Source organism: Giraffa tippelskirchi, chromosome 10, assembly GCF_054371585.1.
Source record: "Giraffa tippelskirchi isolate mGirTip1 chromosome 10, T2T-mGirTip1v1.2.pri, whole genome shotgun sequence".
NCBI lineage: Eukaryota > Metazoa > Chordata > Mammalia > Artiodactyla > Giraffidae > Giraffa > Giraffa tippelskirchi.
In genome coordinates, this window is record NC_137284.1 from 84926009 (window position 1) to 84942143 (window position 16135).

Genomic DNA, 16135 nt, shown 5'->3' on the forward strand with positions numbered 1-16135 from the left:
CTGAACTGATACCCTGGGAAACCTCCCAAGAGATTTCCAAATTTTTAACATAAGTGAAGTTTTATGAAGTGTTGGTTTAAGTGGCATTTGACAATAAAAATTGCCAGAAAAAAGCAAAAAGTTTTATCTAGATACTTAGTTGCTAAATACCTTTAATTATGATGAGTTTGTATTACCACTGGAAATACCTCAGCAGGCCATATGAATAGAGGGATTTGTTACCAATATAGTACTAAGAAATCTAAACCCATATTTATAATAATCTTCTTGATAATGTTAGCTTTTTTGACTAGTTTGCTGGTTGAACTAATTGAATCACTTTTCTATCTGGTAATGAAGTACAATAAGAAGAGCTAATGCTGGCAATGGAAGTATCATCTCTGTCATTCCGTTTTTCTTCAGTGCAACTTCCATTACTAGGATTTCAACTTCAATCATTATTAATTACAGACATCTTTTAAGGCTGGTAGCACATATGGAGTGGTAGTAGCTAAGAAAATAGTAATTAAATTTACATATCAGTTCAGTACAGTCACTCAATCATGTCAGACACTTTCCGACCCCATGGACTGCAGCACACCAGGCCTCCCTGTCCATCACCAACTCCTGGAGCTTACTCAAACTCATGTCCCTGTCCATCACCAACTCCTGGAGCTTACTCAAACTCATGTCATGTCTATCCAACCATTTCATCCTCTATCGTCCCCTTCTCCTCCTGCCTTCAATCTTTCCCAGCATCGGGGTCTTTTCAACTGAGCCAGTTCTTCGCGTTAGGTGGCCAAAGTATTGGAGTATCAGCTTCAGCCTCAGTGCTTCCAATGAATATTCAGGATCGATTTCCTTTAGGATGGACTGATTGGATCTCCTTGCAGTCCAAGGGACTCTCAAGAGTCTTCTCCAACACCACGGTTCAAAAGCATCAATTCTTCGGTGCTCCACTTTGTTTATAGTCCAATTCTCACATCCATAAATGACTACTTTAAAAACCATAGCTTTGACTAGATGGACCTTTGTTGGCAAAATAATGTCTCTGCATTTTAATATGCTGCCTAAGTTGGTCATAACTTTTCTTCCAAAGGGAAATCATCTTTTAATTTCATGGCTACAGTCACCATCTGCAGTGATTTTGAAGCCCCCCAAATAAAGTCTGTCACTGTTTCCACTGTTTCCCCATCTATTTGCCATGAAGTGATGGGACCAGATGCTGTGATCTTAGTTTTCTGAATGTTGTGCTTTAGGCCAACTTTTTCACTCTCTTCTTTCACTTTCATCAAGAGGCTCTTTAGTTCTTCTTCATTTTCTGCCATAAGGGTGATATCATCTGCATATCTGAGGTTATTGATATTTCTCCCACATCTTGATTCCAGCTGGTGCTCATCCAGCCTAGCATTTCTCATGATGTACTCTGCATAGAAGTTAAATGAGCACGGTGCAATATACAGCCTTGCCATACTCCGTTCCTTGTTTGGAACCAGTCTGTTGCTCCATGTCTAGTTCTAACTGTTGCTTCCTGACCTTCATACAGATTTCTCAAGAGGCAGGTCCGGTAGTCTGGTATTCCCATCTCTTTAAGAATTTTCCACAGTTTGTTGTGATGTGATTCACATATAAAGTGTGCATTGAAAGTGACTGTGTAAGAAGTAAGCTCTCCTTTCTCATGTGGCACCTGGAGGATGACTGATGACTTGAGACCAACTTGCATACAGTTAGTAAGGCCAGAGTAGGTGGAGTGCTAAATGTCACTCCATTTAGTAAATATTAGTAAAATTTAATTTTTTTTGTCTCCTTTACTAGAAAAGGGTGTAACTGTAAGTTCAAATATTTTTACTCCCTTCCGATGAATTCTTTTGGGGACCATGGACACATGGTGTGTTCAGTTTTATTTAAGTTCTTCACAGAGAGAAAGTCTTGGTTGTCACTTGAGGAAAGTAACTGAAGTAATTCTACTTGTGAAATTGAAGTGAAAAGCCCAGCTAATGTTCTAAGCTATGTTCACCTACACAATATCTGTTTGACTGATTGATATCTATAACTATGTTGTGAATGCATTATCATAATTTAAAATGTAAATTCTCAGGGCCAAAGAGTTTGGAAACCAAGAGACTCCTTTAGTAAATGCTTCTTTATACCAACCTTCCATCATTTACATGTTTTTGTAGTTACATGGCATTTAGAAAAAAAAAGGTTGGAAACAATTCGCTTTAAGTTAAAGTTCATAGATTTCAGAATTATAATTTTCAGAGCCAGAAGGAACCTTACAAATCTTATTTTCCACTGCTTCTTTAAAAAAACAAACAAACAAACAAAAAACCAACACCAACAAAAAACCCTGAGGAGCCATAGCAAGAACACAAAGAATTGGAATGAGAATGAGAAGCTAAATTCCTGACTTAGGTGCTGTCTGCCAATTTACTGGCCTGTTCCAGAGTTTGTCCTCTTCAGATTGAAGTAGAAAAAGCATAAATTTGGGGAGTAAGAAATATAGATTCAAGTTGATTTATTCACTCAACAAATAGTATAAATAGGGCAAGCAGATACAGTTCTAAACAATTTGCTAGATGCTAGGGCCACAACTGAACAGTGTCAATGAGTTTTCTTGCCCTCGTGGTGATTATGTTTTAGTGTAGTGAGACAGCAAACGTGGGACAGATGAAATGGCTGGTAACATTCTTAAAAGACGCTTGCTCCTTGAAAGAAAATCTGTGACCAACCTAGATAGCATGTTAAAAAACAGAGATATTACTTTGCCAACAAAGGTCCATTCAGTCAAGGCTATGTTTTTACCAGTAGTCATGTATGGATGGAGAGTTGGACTATAAAGAAAGGTAAGCATCAAGGAATTGATGTGTTTGAACTGTGGTGTTGGAGAATACTCTTGAGAGTCCCTTGGACTGCAAGGAGATCCAACCAGTCCATCCTAAAGGAAATCGATCCTGAATATTCATTGGAAGCACTGATGCTGAAGCTGAAACTCCAATACCTGGCCAGTTGATGCGAAGAACTGATTCATTTGAAAAGACCCTGATGCTGGAAAAGATTGAAGGCAGGAAGAGAAGGGGACGACAGAGGATGAGATGGTTGGATGGCATCATTGAATCGATGGACATGAGTTTGAGTAAGCTCCGGGAGTTGGTGATGGACAGAGAAGCCTGGCCTGCTGCAGTCTATGGGGTTGCAAAGAGTTGGACATGACTGAGCGACTGAACTGAACTGAACATTCTTACACATCCATAAGTCCTTTAACAACATTTCGAATATCAGTGTGTTGATGACAAATTTCTGATTTTAATTCAGAGAATTCTGATCATTGAATGAGCTTTGTTGCATTTACAAATTTATTTTTAAAAGATATCTGAAAATAAAATGTGGTAAAATTATTGCTTCTAAGGTCAAATTTGGTACAGTTTATGTAAGACAGAATGGAAATAAGAGGCAACTGCACCAAAGCAGTTATATAACCAATCTTTATCCTTTCTTTTGGTATTTTATACACAGCCATTATTTTATATTCTTTATCTTGAAAGGGTTGTCCTGCCATCTATCCATCTATCCAAATTCTGTCCATGTTAAGATAAGAAAACCTTCCTCAGCGGTCAATACAAAGAAATAGAGGAAAACAATGAAATGGGAAAGACTAGAGATCTCTTCAAGAAAATTAGAGATACCAATGGAACATTTCATGCAAAGAAGGGCTCGATAAAGGACAGAAATGGTATGGATCTGACAGAAGCAGAAAATATTAAGAAGAGGTGGCAAGAATACACAGAAGAACTGTACAAAAAAGATCTTAACGATCCAGATAATCACTATGATGCCCTGATGAATCTCCACTGCTTATAGATGCAAGTGATTTACTAAAAAGGTGGCTTTCCTATATGTCAGTCAGAACTGGTAACCAGCCTTAATGCCTAGATTCCAGTGATAGATAGTGGTTACAGAGCCAGTCTTATCTTTTAATCCATAGAGCTGATAGCAACATGTCAGTATAGAGCACCCTTTTAGTCTTGGTGTCTTTATGAAAGTCTATTGTAAATATCATACATTTATGATTATTATTTTCATTAGGTGATAATATGCCTAGAGGCACATTATGTATCCAAAATTTTATTTAATATTGGGAATACAACTGTGACAAAAAATTTCAAGAATCAAAAATATCTGTATTGTGAAAGTAGCAAGGGCCTGTTGTAAATAGTAACTAATAAGCAGCTGTAAAAAAGAAAAGGATGTATTTGGAGGTGGAAGTTTTAAAATATACACGTATAGACTTTGGAGAATTGTATACAAGTCTATAATCTTTGGTTTTTTAAGAACTTGGTTTGGTACACAAGAACCCATTCATTTAACCCTTTCGCTAATGAGATAAAAATAATAATTGTGATACCTCTATGGAGAGTCTCAGCTCTCATTTAGTATTAACTCATTTTCTCTTCGGAGAAGGCAATGGCACCCTACTCCAGTACTCTTGCCTGGAAAATCCCATGGATGGAGGAGCCTGATAGGCTGCAGTCCATGGGGTAGCTAAGAGTCGGACACTACTAAGCAACTTCACTTTCACTTTTCACTTCCATGCATTGGAGAAGGAAATGGCAACCCACTCCAGTGTTCTTGCCTGGAGAATCCCAGGGACCAGGGAGCCTGGTGGGCTGCCGTCTATGGGGTCGCACAGAGTCGGACACGACTGAAGCGACTTAGCAGCAGCAGCAGCATTTTCTCTTGGCTTCCCTCATTGCTCAGTTGGTAAAGAATCCGCCTGCAATGCAGGAAACCCCGGTTGGATTCCTGGATCAGAAAGATCCGCTGGAAAAGGGGTAGGCTACCCACTCCAGTATTCTTGGGCTTCCCTTGTGGCTCAGCTGGTAAAGAATCCATCTGCAATGCGGGAGACTGGGTTTGATCCCTGGGTTGGGAAGATCCCCTGGAGAAGGGAAAGGCTACCCACTCCAGTATTCTGGCCTGGAGAACCCCAGGGACTATACAGTCCATGGGGTCTCAAAGAGGCAGATAGGACTGAGTGGCTTTCACTTTCACCTTCACTTTCTTTCATTTTCTCTTGGTTTTAGGGGACACAAAAAATGACAGAGAGCAGGAGGAGGTAAACTTAGCCATAATGTGATTGTGAAGAAAGTTTTTCAGTGTATGTATTTAGTTTGTATTGTGCATAGTGATTAAGCTAGTTTCTACTGCAATTTATGTGAAATATATAAACTTTTAATTTCTGAGTGATCTGTTGTTAGAAATAGTTTTAGCATTAAAAGATAACAAAATTTAAAAAAACAAACTTTTATTATAAAAATCAATTATTAGTGTTTCATTTGAAAAATATATTAAATATGCAAATCTATTTTGTGTGTGACATAGGGTTATCGTTAAGACTTTCCAAATTAATTTTAGTAGTATGTACTGCTTGTGAAACTGAATGACCCACCCAGCACTGGATGGTACCTCTGTCTCTGAGTGATCCAATCTGTTATTTAATAACTGAAGTTACATTTAGATGATTAGCCCAAGGAACATGCTTCTCATGTTTTACTCACATGTTTTAGCAAATTTAGTACATTTTGGAATTTACCTTCTTAGCGTCTCTGTATGCATTTATATAGAGTAGTCTGGAGAATCCAGAAGATGTGTTTTAGGAAAAAAATTTGGCAAGAGACACTCTAACTTAATTTTTTTAATATATAATCTGGTAAACAAGGAAATATTAATTCTAGGGGAGAATTTATTTGAAATTTTTAACTAATACATTAAACAATATGTATTAAGTAGCTTTTCTTCACATTCCTTTTCTCACTGAATTCCTTTGTGTCCAGTATTTGCTGTATATTAATTATACTATATAATTATATAGTATACTAAGAAAAGTAAAGATGGATGATGATATCAGAAATAGTAATTTCATATGTTTAACCAAATGAGTTTTTAGAGTTTAATATTTTCATGAACTTATTGCATTTATGGAAACTGTAATAAAGGGGGGGCCATGGACAACAGCAATATATTTTTTTCTTAATATATTTAGCAGCTGCACAATAAAACTAGACTTGATATATGAATTTGTAAGTTGAGAGGTACATTATTTTCAGTTACTCTTCAAAGTCCTTTATATGGTGATTTATTGAATTTCTTTATTGGCTGTGTCATGTAGCCCACAGGATCTTATTTCCCCAACCAAGGTTGAAACAAGTACCAGTAGTTGAAGCACCAAGTCTAACCACTGGACCACCTGGGAATTCCCTGCATGACAGTTTAAAAGTGCAAACGTTTTATTAAAATGCATTTAAAGCACAACTTTTTAAGTGTGAGAGGATTCAGAGGAAATAGAAGCAGCTTTCACATTAGTAAGATAATTGTATAATGCTTAATATTACTCTAGAAAGAACTTAAAATTTAATTACAAGTATGATACATGTTTATTGTATTATATTGGCAACAACAAGAAAGCACAAAGATGAATACCATTAAAACTATAAAACTAATGATAGTGCTGATAATGTTATCTATGTACTCATCCTTTCATTTCTCTTTTCCTCTCATACCTCTAAATATATAGGCTGTTTGTCTCTTCCTGCTCTGTGCTTAACATCTACTTTTAAACCTAAACCATTTAAAAACAAATACAGCATATATGTAATTCTTGATGTAATTACTCTTTTATATTACTTAATAACAAGATTAAATTGTATTTGTCAGATTATTGTGATAATTTTACTATTGTTGAACATTTGTTTCAAGATTTAAATATTAAATGCCATTTCTATAAGAATTATTGTTAAATCCTCTCTCCTCCATTCTACCAATAAATATTTCTTGAGTGAATGAATGAAATATTTGCATTTATCCACATATTCCTAATCCTAATTCAGATATGTACTTCACTATCTCTTATCTATCACCTGATCTTTCTACTTTTCATATATCTAAATTTTTCTAAAGCTATAAATGAGATTTCTGGGAAAAATGTGCTTACAAAAACTAACATAATATTTTCTAAAGTTGTAGAAATGGAACTGTAATTTTTCCGTAACTGAAAATAGCTTTATAGTTTCTTTAGTTTGAGTGTTCTTAATTTAGGTAGAAGAGGATATTAGAATTAACTGAGAGTTTCTTTCCAAAAACATCCTCCCCACTGTGATTTGCTGCTTATTGTTTGGGGAAGAAGCTTCCCAGGTGATTCTGATATGCCCCAGGGAATAGGTACCACACCTGTAGCCCAACATCATTCATAAGTCAGAAAGCCAAAGTCCAAGAAACAGTCTAAGACATTAAATACAACTGAGGAAAACCAACTCTTCTGATATCTTTACTTTCTACCAAGTCTTTCCGTGGTTTTTTGTAAGTATGTGCTTTGTAATAGGTTTTATATGAAAACAAACAAACAAACAATCAGCGTCACATGAGCTTGAGAACACTGAGGGTGAATATTCTTTTCTTTAGTGGAGCTTATCTCAGAGTTTTGATGTGCCAATGTGCTTTGTGATTCCCTTAATGGAAGAGTAGAAGAGTATTACTACCTCAACTTATTTTAGGTTGCAGCCAACCCTTAGAGAATCTGCAGGGACTGCTTTCTTTTCAAATATCCTTTGACAAATATTACTGGCCATATTGCTATGTGCATGCATCTGTTATTCAGTAATAATAAAACAGTGTTTCTGCCCTGTGGAGGGTAGAAAAATTCAGACATCCATTAATATGCTTATTACTAGTCAATTCTAATTTTTTAATAAAAAAAATGTGTGTCTAACTTAAACTATTGATATTTTAGAGCAGTGAACTTTCAATTTTAATGTGTATCACAATCACCTGGAGGGTTTGTTGAATTACTGAATTGCTGGTCCCCTTCCTGACATTTCTGATTGACTGGGCCTAGGGTGGAACCTCTGATTTGCATTCTAAGATATTTCAGTGGTTGATGATACTGCTTCTTCAAGGACTAAACTGTTAGAAGCCTCTGCTTTAAAATAAATATTGAGGCTTTTTACTAATTCAGAATGTTTGCAGTGGAGAAGCATAATGACATCATTTATTTGGTGAGAACCTATTTACATTCATATTATTAATGGAAGTAGTTTATTTAATGTTCCATCCTCTTATTCAAGTCAATTGTGCCCATAGATAATCATAGAATAGAGGGTGAATTTTAAATTACAAGAAAATTCATGACTGAATCCAGGACAAAATCCCAGTTATTATTTTTATTCTTTCCTTTATTAACAGTTGGAATCATGGTAGATGTGTTAGGTTAAATGTTTTGTTCTGTGGTGTTTCTTTGCCTTATCATTCTTTCTTTTTCTTTCTTTTCTTATCCTTAACACTGCACACACCTAACCTTAGTTTTAGAAAATAATACGAATTATTAATTTCTGCATGTAGGCTTTTTGTCAGATTTTAGACTTTCAGCACAACTGTTTCATTATTTTGTATATTCAGTTTGTTAATGGAGGGATAATTATATCTTTGTTGCTTTCACATGGATTAAAAATAGTGATCCTTCTTTAACTCTGCTTATCGATGACAGATTTTACAGTCCGAATGACATATACCCAGATATGCACACATACACACAGAGTCACATCTAACTAAACCACAGTTGCCAAATATAGTCCTCCTTATTATAGAGAGTGTGTTTTCATATTTTCTTTCAACATTGTTTCATTTGAAAAATAATTTGGTCATGACCTATTAAATTGATTTCATTACATAATAATGAGCTGGACTTGCAGCTTTAGAAATCATTGATTTTTTAAGCGCTTTTGCTAATATTTGTGTCTAAATAATCTTTCCCATGTTGCAACTTCCCTAGGGAAAAAAGGAAGTGTGTGTGTGAGAGAGAGAGAGAGAGAGTATTAAAATATCTTGGGATACTGATGGGTTATCTCGTACAAATTTTCAGAGCCATCTAGAAAGTTGGACACTATCACTTCTTTGTAAAGTTTGTTTTGCCACATCCTACCACCCTTATGAGATTGTCCACTTAAGTTCGTTCTCTTGTTTATCAGTTGTATTACTGCAGTGTGCTGTAAAATAGTCAAATGTTGTGGTTCTTTTTTCAGGGTTTTTTATTTTTTTTTGTGGAAATTGCCTTAAGAAAGTGGAATATAGTTAGAGATATGCATTTTGGATAAATGAGTGAGATTCTTAGTTACTTGCCAGAGGAGAAACTGAATTACCTTGCCAGGATAATTTAATAATCAGAAGCATAGTTCAAATAGGTAGAAAATTAATCTTCAACTTTAAACTCTTGCGGGATTTTCTTGAATCAATATTGATTGAATCTTTGCTCCTACCTCAGGAGACAACTTGGTTGAAGTTAGGATTCAATTGTACTTAGAGTTACAATAGATCTCTTCTTTCTGAGCATTTATACTTTCCTTTTTAAAGCAAAAATTGATACACCTGGAAAACATGCAAAAATCAAGGGAATATGACAAAATAATCCTTCATTGCTATTATTTTTTGTGTTCATGTGTAATATTAGTTATCAAACCAAGAATTATATAAAGTTGTAGCATAAGTGGTGAATTTATTTCAAGGGGGAACTTTTAGTTTGGTTATATTCTATTCTTTAAGTGTACATTTTAATAAGTACTGAACATGGGAAAGCTCTGGTCCTCTCAGGATGTTCCTGGGTGACTCCAATGTTGAGGAAATTAGGAGAGAAGTTATAAAATGCGAATCATATCATGAAGATACAGTATGAATGTTAGTACCTGAATGGAAATTTGTGGTGTCTGATATTATCATGGGAATATTTTAAAATATTCTTATAGATCTATTTTTTCAAGAATATGCATTTGGCAAATGAAGAAGTGAATGTGAGAATATGTGTTAGGATACATTGTAATATTCTCTTTATTGTCTGTCTTTTCTTTATAGCCAGAAAAGAATGATAGTGAACCAGGCAGCCAGAGGATAAAACCTGTTTTTATCGATGATGCTAATTTTGGGCGACAAATATCCTATCAGCATGCAGCCGTTCATATTCCCACTGACATCTATGAGGGGTGTAAGTAAAAAGATGTGAACAACTCTTGGAATACCATGTTTTTAATCTATCTTATGTATCTTATTTTTGAAAAAAAAAAAGGGAGCAAATTTGATACTCATTTATGTGTTATTTAAGAGTCTGTGGTAAACTCTGATTTATGCAATAGAAGAAACCTAATTTCCATGAGCAGTATATTGTCATCCGGCCTTACTATGTGAATAATTGCAGGAGAGCCTGTAGCCATGGAGGTGTCCTACTCTTTTGTTTAACAAATAATTCTGCCTTTCTAGTTGATATCAATAACTTCCAAAGTAATAAATGCATTTATAAAAAATTAAAACTATGTACCATTAGTGCACACAAATATTTTCACAAAGATACCAAACTGGTAAAGGAAGAGAGATGTACATTGTCGACTCTCCAGTTCTTACCACAACTTACTGTATTTTACCTGTCTGTCTCTCTCTCTGATCTCTGCCTTACCCTATGATGTAAAGTAAAGATACTTCTCTCTTGGTTTATTGTGAACTCAAGCTAAAAAGGGTTGGGTAAAGGAATAAATGATATCCCTAAAGAAATAGAAAAACTTCAAATTGAGTGAGACGGCTTCATTGCAAGGAAGGGAGGGGAGTCAGTTTTTAGGAAGATACAGGAGAGCAAGCTATGGCAGTGAAATTCCTTGGACACGCTATGTGCTAATAAGGGCAGAGCCTGACAGTTCTAACTAGGAATTCTCCTAAGGGCAACCTAATCCCATAGGAAGATGTGCTGTGACCCAGAAAGCAGAGTCTTTGCCCAATCACAGCTCTGGTTTTAGGTGTTATCCTTTACTAACCGGTTCCTACCCTTCCTGCTTGTACCCTACCTTTCACATAAGTAAATGGTAAGGAGAAAGAACCACTTGAGATTTTTAAAAGTGTGTTTCTAATAGTCCCCTTAATTAAAAACACTGTCAAGTGTATTGAGTGTCCAGAGTGTATACATAATTGCCTGGATTCTGGATGCAGACAGCCTAGGTTAAGTTAAATTTCAAATCTAAATTTTAGCAATAATCCTTGGGCAGATTTATTAACTTTCTGAGCGAGCATTTTTTGCAGCTGTAAAATGGGGATAAAATTACTAGCCCAAAAGTTCATTTGCGAATAAAGTATATTAATGGATTTGAGTTCGCACAATAGTGCCAGGCTCATAGTAAGCATTGTATAAATGTTTACTGTTATGACTAATTACAAATGAAGTTTATTTAGTAGTAGTGTTAGTCAATCAGTCGTGTACAACTCTTTGTGATCCCACAGACTATATCCCACCAGGCTCCTCTGTCCATGGGATTCTCCAGGCAAGAATACTGGAGTGCATTGCCATTCCCTTCTCCAGAGGATTTTCCTGAACTGGGGATCGAACCCGGGTCTCCTGCATTGCAGGCAGATTCTTTCCTGTTTGAGCTACAGGAAAGACTAAAGTTTGTTTAGACAGGACTAATAACAAGAAATTAGCTTTTGTTTTTTGGATTCACTCTGAGATTGTTGCTTAAAAGGGAATTTTTAAGTACATGTCTGATTAATTTCATAATATAAATTTCATCTTCTGTTTTTATTCATTCTTTTGTTTCACCTTTTTAATATTTTAAAAAGTCCATGTTTTCATCATGTCATTTCTTTAAAGATAGTAAACATATGATTTTGCTGTATGATAGGAAAAATATGGTGTATGTAAGTAGTTACATAATTTCATTTCTTTACAACTTAACCCTATTGATTCTAAGTCCTTTTAGAAATTACTAAGATCCAGGTTTGATTTTTATGTATTTTTTTGTTTTTACTTTGCTGCATTCTTTTTTCGAGAATATTTTTGATGTTTGCAATTAAATTTTATAACTTATGACAAAAATTATCCGATAATATTGAGCTGTATGGTTGTGTTTCTCAATTTTTTAAAATAATGTTTCATCCACTTTATTTCTTTTAGAAATTGCTGTCACCTGTTGTTTTTTGGGTATGTCAGCAAGATAGTAACCTTATCACTCTAAAATTATATCTTTCTTTTGAAATCACTTTAGGAAGAACAAACTGGTTGGATATAAAGTTTCTGAGTCAAGCATTTTTATGTCGATACTCTGTGGTCATCATGTCACTGTTATCTGGTCTATATTACTATGTTGAATAAACATGAGGCCAGCTTGAGTGTTTTTAATTTGTTAGCAGACTTTCATGATCGTGTTTCTGTTTTGTTGCCAACAGTGATTCTCCAGATATCCTCAAAGTTTTCATTAAATTCTCCAGGAAGGATAACAGAACTTTGTCCAGGGAGAGAGAGATCTCCCTCTCCCCCAGTTCTTCTTGAGTTTTTTTGGCTGGTCTCAAATTGACAGAAGACAGATTAATAGATTAATTTAAAATCAGTTTGCACATATGAGTGGTGCTAGTGGTAAAGAATCTGCCTGCCAATGCAGGAAACACAGGGACACGAGTTTGATCCTGGGTTGGGAAGACTACCTGGAGTAGGAAATGGGAAGCCACTCGAGTATTCTTGCTGGAGAAGCCCAGGGGCAGAGGAGCCTGGCAGGAGATAGTCCATGGGGCCGCAAAGAGTCAGATATGACAGATCAGAGCAAACCAAGTCATCAAAATGATACCCTCACAGTGTCCAAAGCAGGCCAATTACCTATCATTTTTAGGCAAAGAAACAATATTTGAAGAGATAAGACAAGGCAGCTTGTGCTTGGGGTAGCTGACTAACAAAGTAACAACATATGTTTATATAGCTTGTTTAGCTTTGAATTCCTTACCTCTGCTGATAGGAGTGCATACTTTCATGTGGAAGATTTATTTCCCACTTTTAGAGGGTAAGAGGGCATGGTTTTATTTTTTTTTTATCATTTATTTTCCATTGGCTGTTTCTCACATAACTCTTAATTCAGAATAATCAATATGCCATTGAGGCATATCTTGGAGCAGCCTACTCTGGGCCACAGCAACCTCACACATTTTAAAAACAAATTTCTTTTTCTAAAAGCTGTGTTACCACAGTAGAAGAAATTTTAATATTACATGCATGTTTAAAATAGAAAATGAAGGTCTCGAACAATAACACCTCCTGAAGCTAATCATGACTAACAGTTTGGGTCATAATCTTATAAAATATGTGTTTAAATGCAAACACAAACTAATGAAAAAATCCAAATGGAATTTTTCATATTGTTTTTCAACTTGCTTCCCCCCAACTTGTTCTGCTTGCCTTGCTTATAGTAGAGAGATTTGTTGTTGTTAAACTATAAAAGGCTGAAAATAGAGAGGAGAAAGGTATCTATTTAGGAGTAGGTTACCCAGGGAATAGTAAAGCAAAATAACTTTGCTTAACTTTTCAACGAAGTGATGTTGAATAAATAAGTGAAAAATACATTTCTTCCTAGGTAATTAGAACCTAAAATCATTAGAACCTAATTCACCAGTCTAGGAAATTATACAACAGTAAATTATAGTGTCTCATTTAATTACTGTAACTTTGTTAAAAATTTTTGAAGAGGAAACTCAAGCTGAGTTTTTAATGAAAGTCCACATCGCTGGCAAAAAATGGAGTCAAGTTTCATATAAATTCTAATTCTAAACGTTATGCTTTACACTGCTGTTATAGATAAAATTTCTAATGTTTTCTTTTGACTTTATTTTGACTCACATTACTTGAGAGCCAAGATCTAACTCCACAGGAGTTAGTAAGATACTGATTTTGCATGAGAATCTTCATTTTCTTATTTCTTTCGCTCTTTTTTTTTTCTTTGAAGTCACATTCATTAATGTCTTCATCTATTTTATGCTGGAACAAACATAAAGTTGGCACATAAAGTAAATCCAAGTATCTTTTCTTCAGACTGATGTCACATAGTATACATATCTTCTTTTAAAATCCTACAGAAGAGTTTTGACTTTGTGTAAATGTTTTTCTTTCTAATTTAGAATAAAGTGTTAGTGGATATTTACAAAGGATGATTTTAATAGTCTCAGGCTAAAAAGTATTACTTTGAAAATCAAGAAGATAGAATATTGAAATAGATGTTTTCAGAAATTGTAAGAAATTTTTGTATATGGCATAATTTTAAAAAAGAAAAAGAAGCTCTGTCTTTGGATTGTGTATTTCGTCCTGTTTATCTTAATACTGGCTTCTCCTTCTTTGCTGAAATCTCATCAGTAAGACTCTGACCTTGCCTGGCCTGCACTGCTTTAAAATTCATATCCGGTGTTATGAGCTATGTGAATAAATGACATAGGAGTAAAATCAGAAATGTCAACAAGATCTTGAAAATTTAATAATTACTGGCATTTTTCATGCAGTTCATCAAAACATATCAGATGTACAGAAACATTCTAGATTCTGAATTTAATAAATGGAAAAGCATACTTTAATTGAAGGCTTAACTGAAGGGAACAGCCTCTTCTTTCATTCAAAGACAGTTTGTGTCTCTGAATTCTCATAAGATATCTTGTGTTCTAATTTTTCAAAGATGATTACTTTTGAAAGTCCCTTGAATTCAACATGATTGCTTTTGCTCCTTGATATAGTTAAAGTTTTCAAATAGTGTATTTAATTAAAATATTTTCTGAAAGCTTTTAGTTTTGAGGATTTTACTGGTTAATACTTTTATTTTAGAGAGCACCCAAACTACACTTAATTTTTTAATCTAATTTATCTGTTTCAGTATAAAAAGTGAACTCGATAGAAAGGGCTGAATATTCTGACAATTTGTTTTAATCACAGAACTTTATTAATGTGTTAATTACTTTAGATTCGAGCCTAGGGAATGCTTTTATAGAATATTTTGGTCATTTGTCATTAGAAATTTATGTTAATATTTATTTGTAGAATTATTATAGTTGTAAAAAATATACAGTACTAAGAGAAAACAGTAAGGAACTCCAACTTATGTAACATTCAGATACTAGATACTTTTGTCCTTATACTACCTTTTGAGGTAAACAAGGAAATTTATAATTTCTATTTTAGAAATTTAAAAATGAACATACTTCTGTCACAGAGGTACATTGACTTTGATTGAGGAAGACAGGAGAATTTTCCGGAGTTGTATTAATATCCTTGGAGGTCTCATATACTTCAACAAAAATACTTTTTATAAATTAAATTATCTATAATCACTAATATTGTGTTCTAATTTATCTTTTATTACATTGAGATATAGTTTGTGTATAGTATTACATAAATTTCACATGTACAGCATAGTGGTTCACAATTTTTTAAAGGTTATACTCCATTTATAGTTACTATAAAATATTGCCTATATTCCCTATGCTGTGCAATATATCCTTGTAGCTTATTTATTTTATAAATATTAGTTTGTATCTCTTAATCCCCTATACCTATCTTGCCTCTCTTAATGTGCATTTGTTTTGTCATAGAAAATGTAACTACTGTACGTAAAATGATGTTAGTGTAAAAATTACAGAAGAGAAAGCTGCTAGGCTTTTGCTGATGATTGTGTGATAGTCTTTCATAAGCAACTGATCTATTTCAGGACATGTGCACTATTTAATTAGAGAGTGCTAATAGTTTACTTTTACTGTTTTAAAAATCTGTTTATAATGGGAATATAGCACTGAACAAACAGATAAAAAAAATCCTTGTACTCACAGAGTTTACATTCTGATGGAGATAGAGCATAAAATAAATAAACAGTTAAATAATGGGATATATATTGTAACATAATAAAAGCTTAAGACAAAAGTAAAATAGGGGAGGGTTGTACGCAGTTCCTGGGCTTCCCTATTCCCTGGTAGCTCAGCTGATTAAGAATCTGCCTGTAATATAGGAGACCCCGTTTTGATTCCTGAGTCAGGAAGTTCCCCCAGAGAAGGAATAGGCTACCCACTCCAGAATTCTTGGGTTTCCCTAGGGGCTCAGACAGTTAAGAATCTGCCTGCAATGCGGGAGATCTGGATTTGATCCCTGGGTTAGGAAGATCCCTAGGAGGAGGGCATGGCAACCCACTCCAGTATTCTTGCCTGGAGAATCCCCATGGACAGAGGAGCCTGGCGGGCTACAGTCCATGGCGGTGAAAAGAGTCAGACACGACTAAGCGACTAAGCACAGCACAGCATAGGCAGATCCTAGGTTAGGAGTTGGGGAGTTGAGGTTAAAACA

General features: G+C 34.8%; 1 protein-coding gene across 20 annotated transcripts in view; it reads left to right on the forward strand.

The window, feature by feature from the left end:
- Positions 1-16135, forward strand: part of CACNA2D1 (calcium voltage-gated channel auxiliary subunit alpha2delta 1) — a 524609-nt gene that overhangs the window by 335957 nt on the left and 172517 nt on the right. For all 20 annotated transcript variants that reach the window (XR_014067144.1, XR_014067142.1, XR_014067141.1 and 17 more), the window contains one exon: positions 9877-10006. Coding sequence is in view for 16 of the 20 variants with exons in the window: in XM_081535600.1 (XP_081391726.1) it covers positions 9877-10006 (130 nt within the window). In the remaining 4 variants the exon portion in view is untranslated. The remainder of the gene's footprint in view (positions 1-9876; positions 10007-16135) is intronic.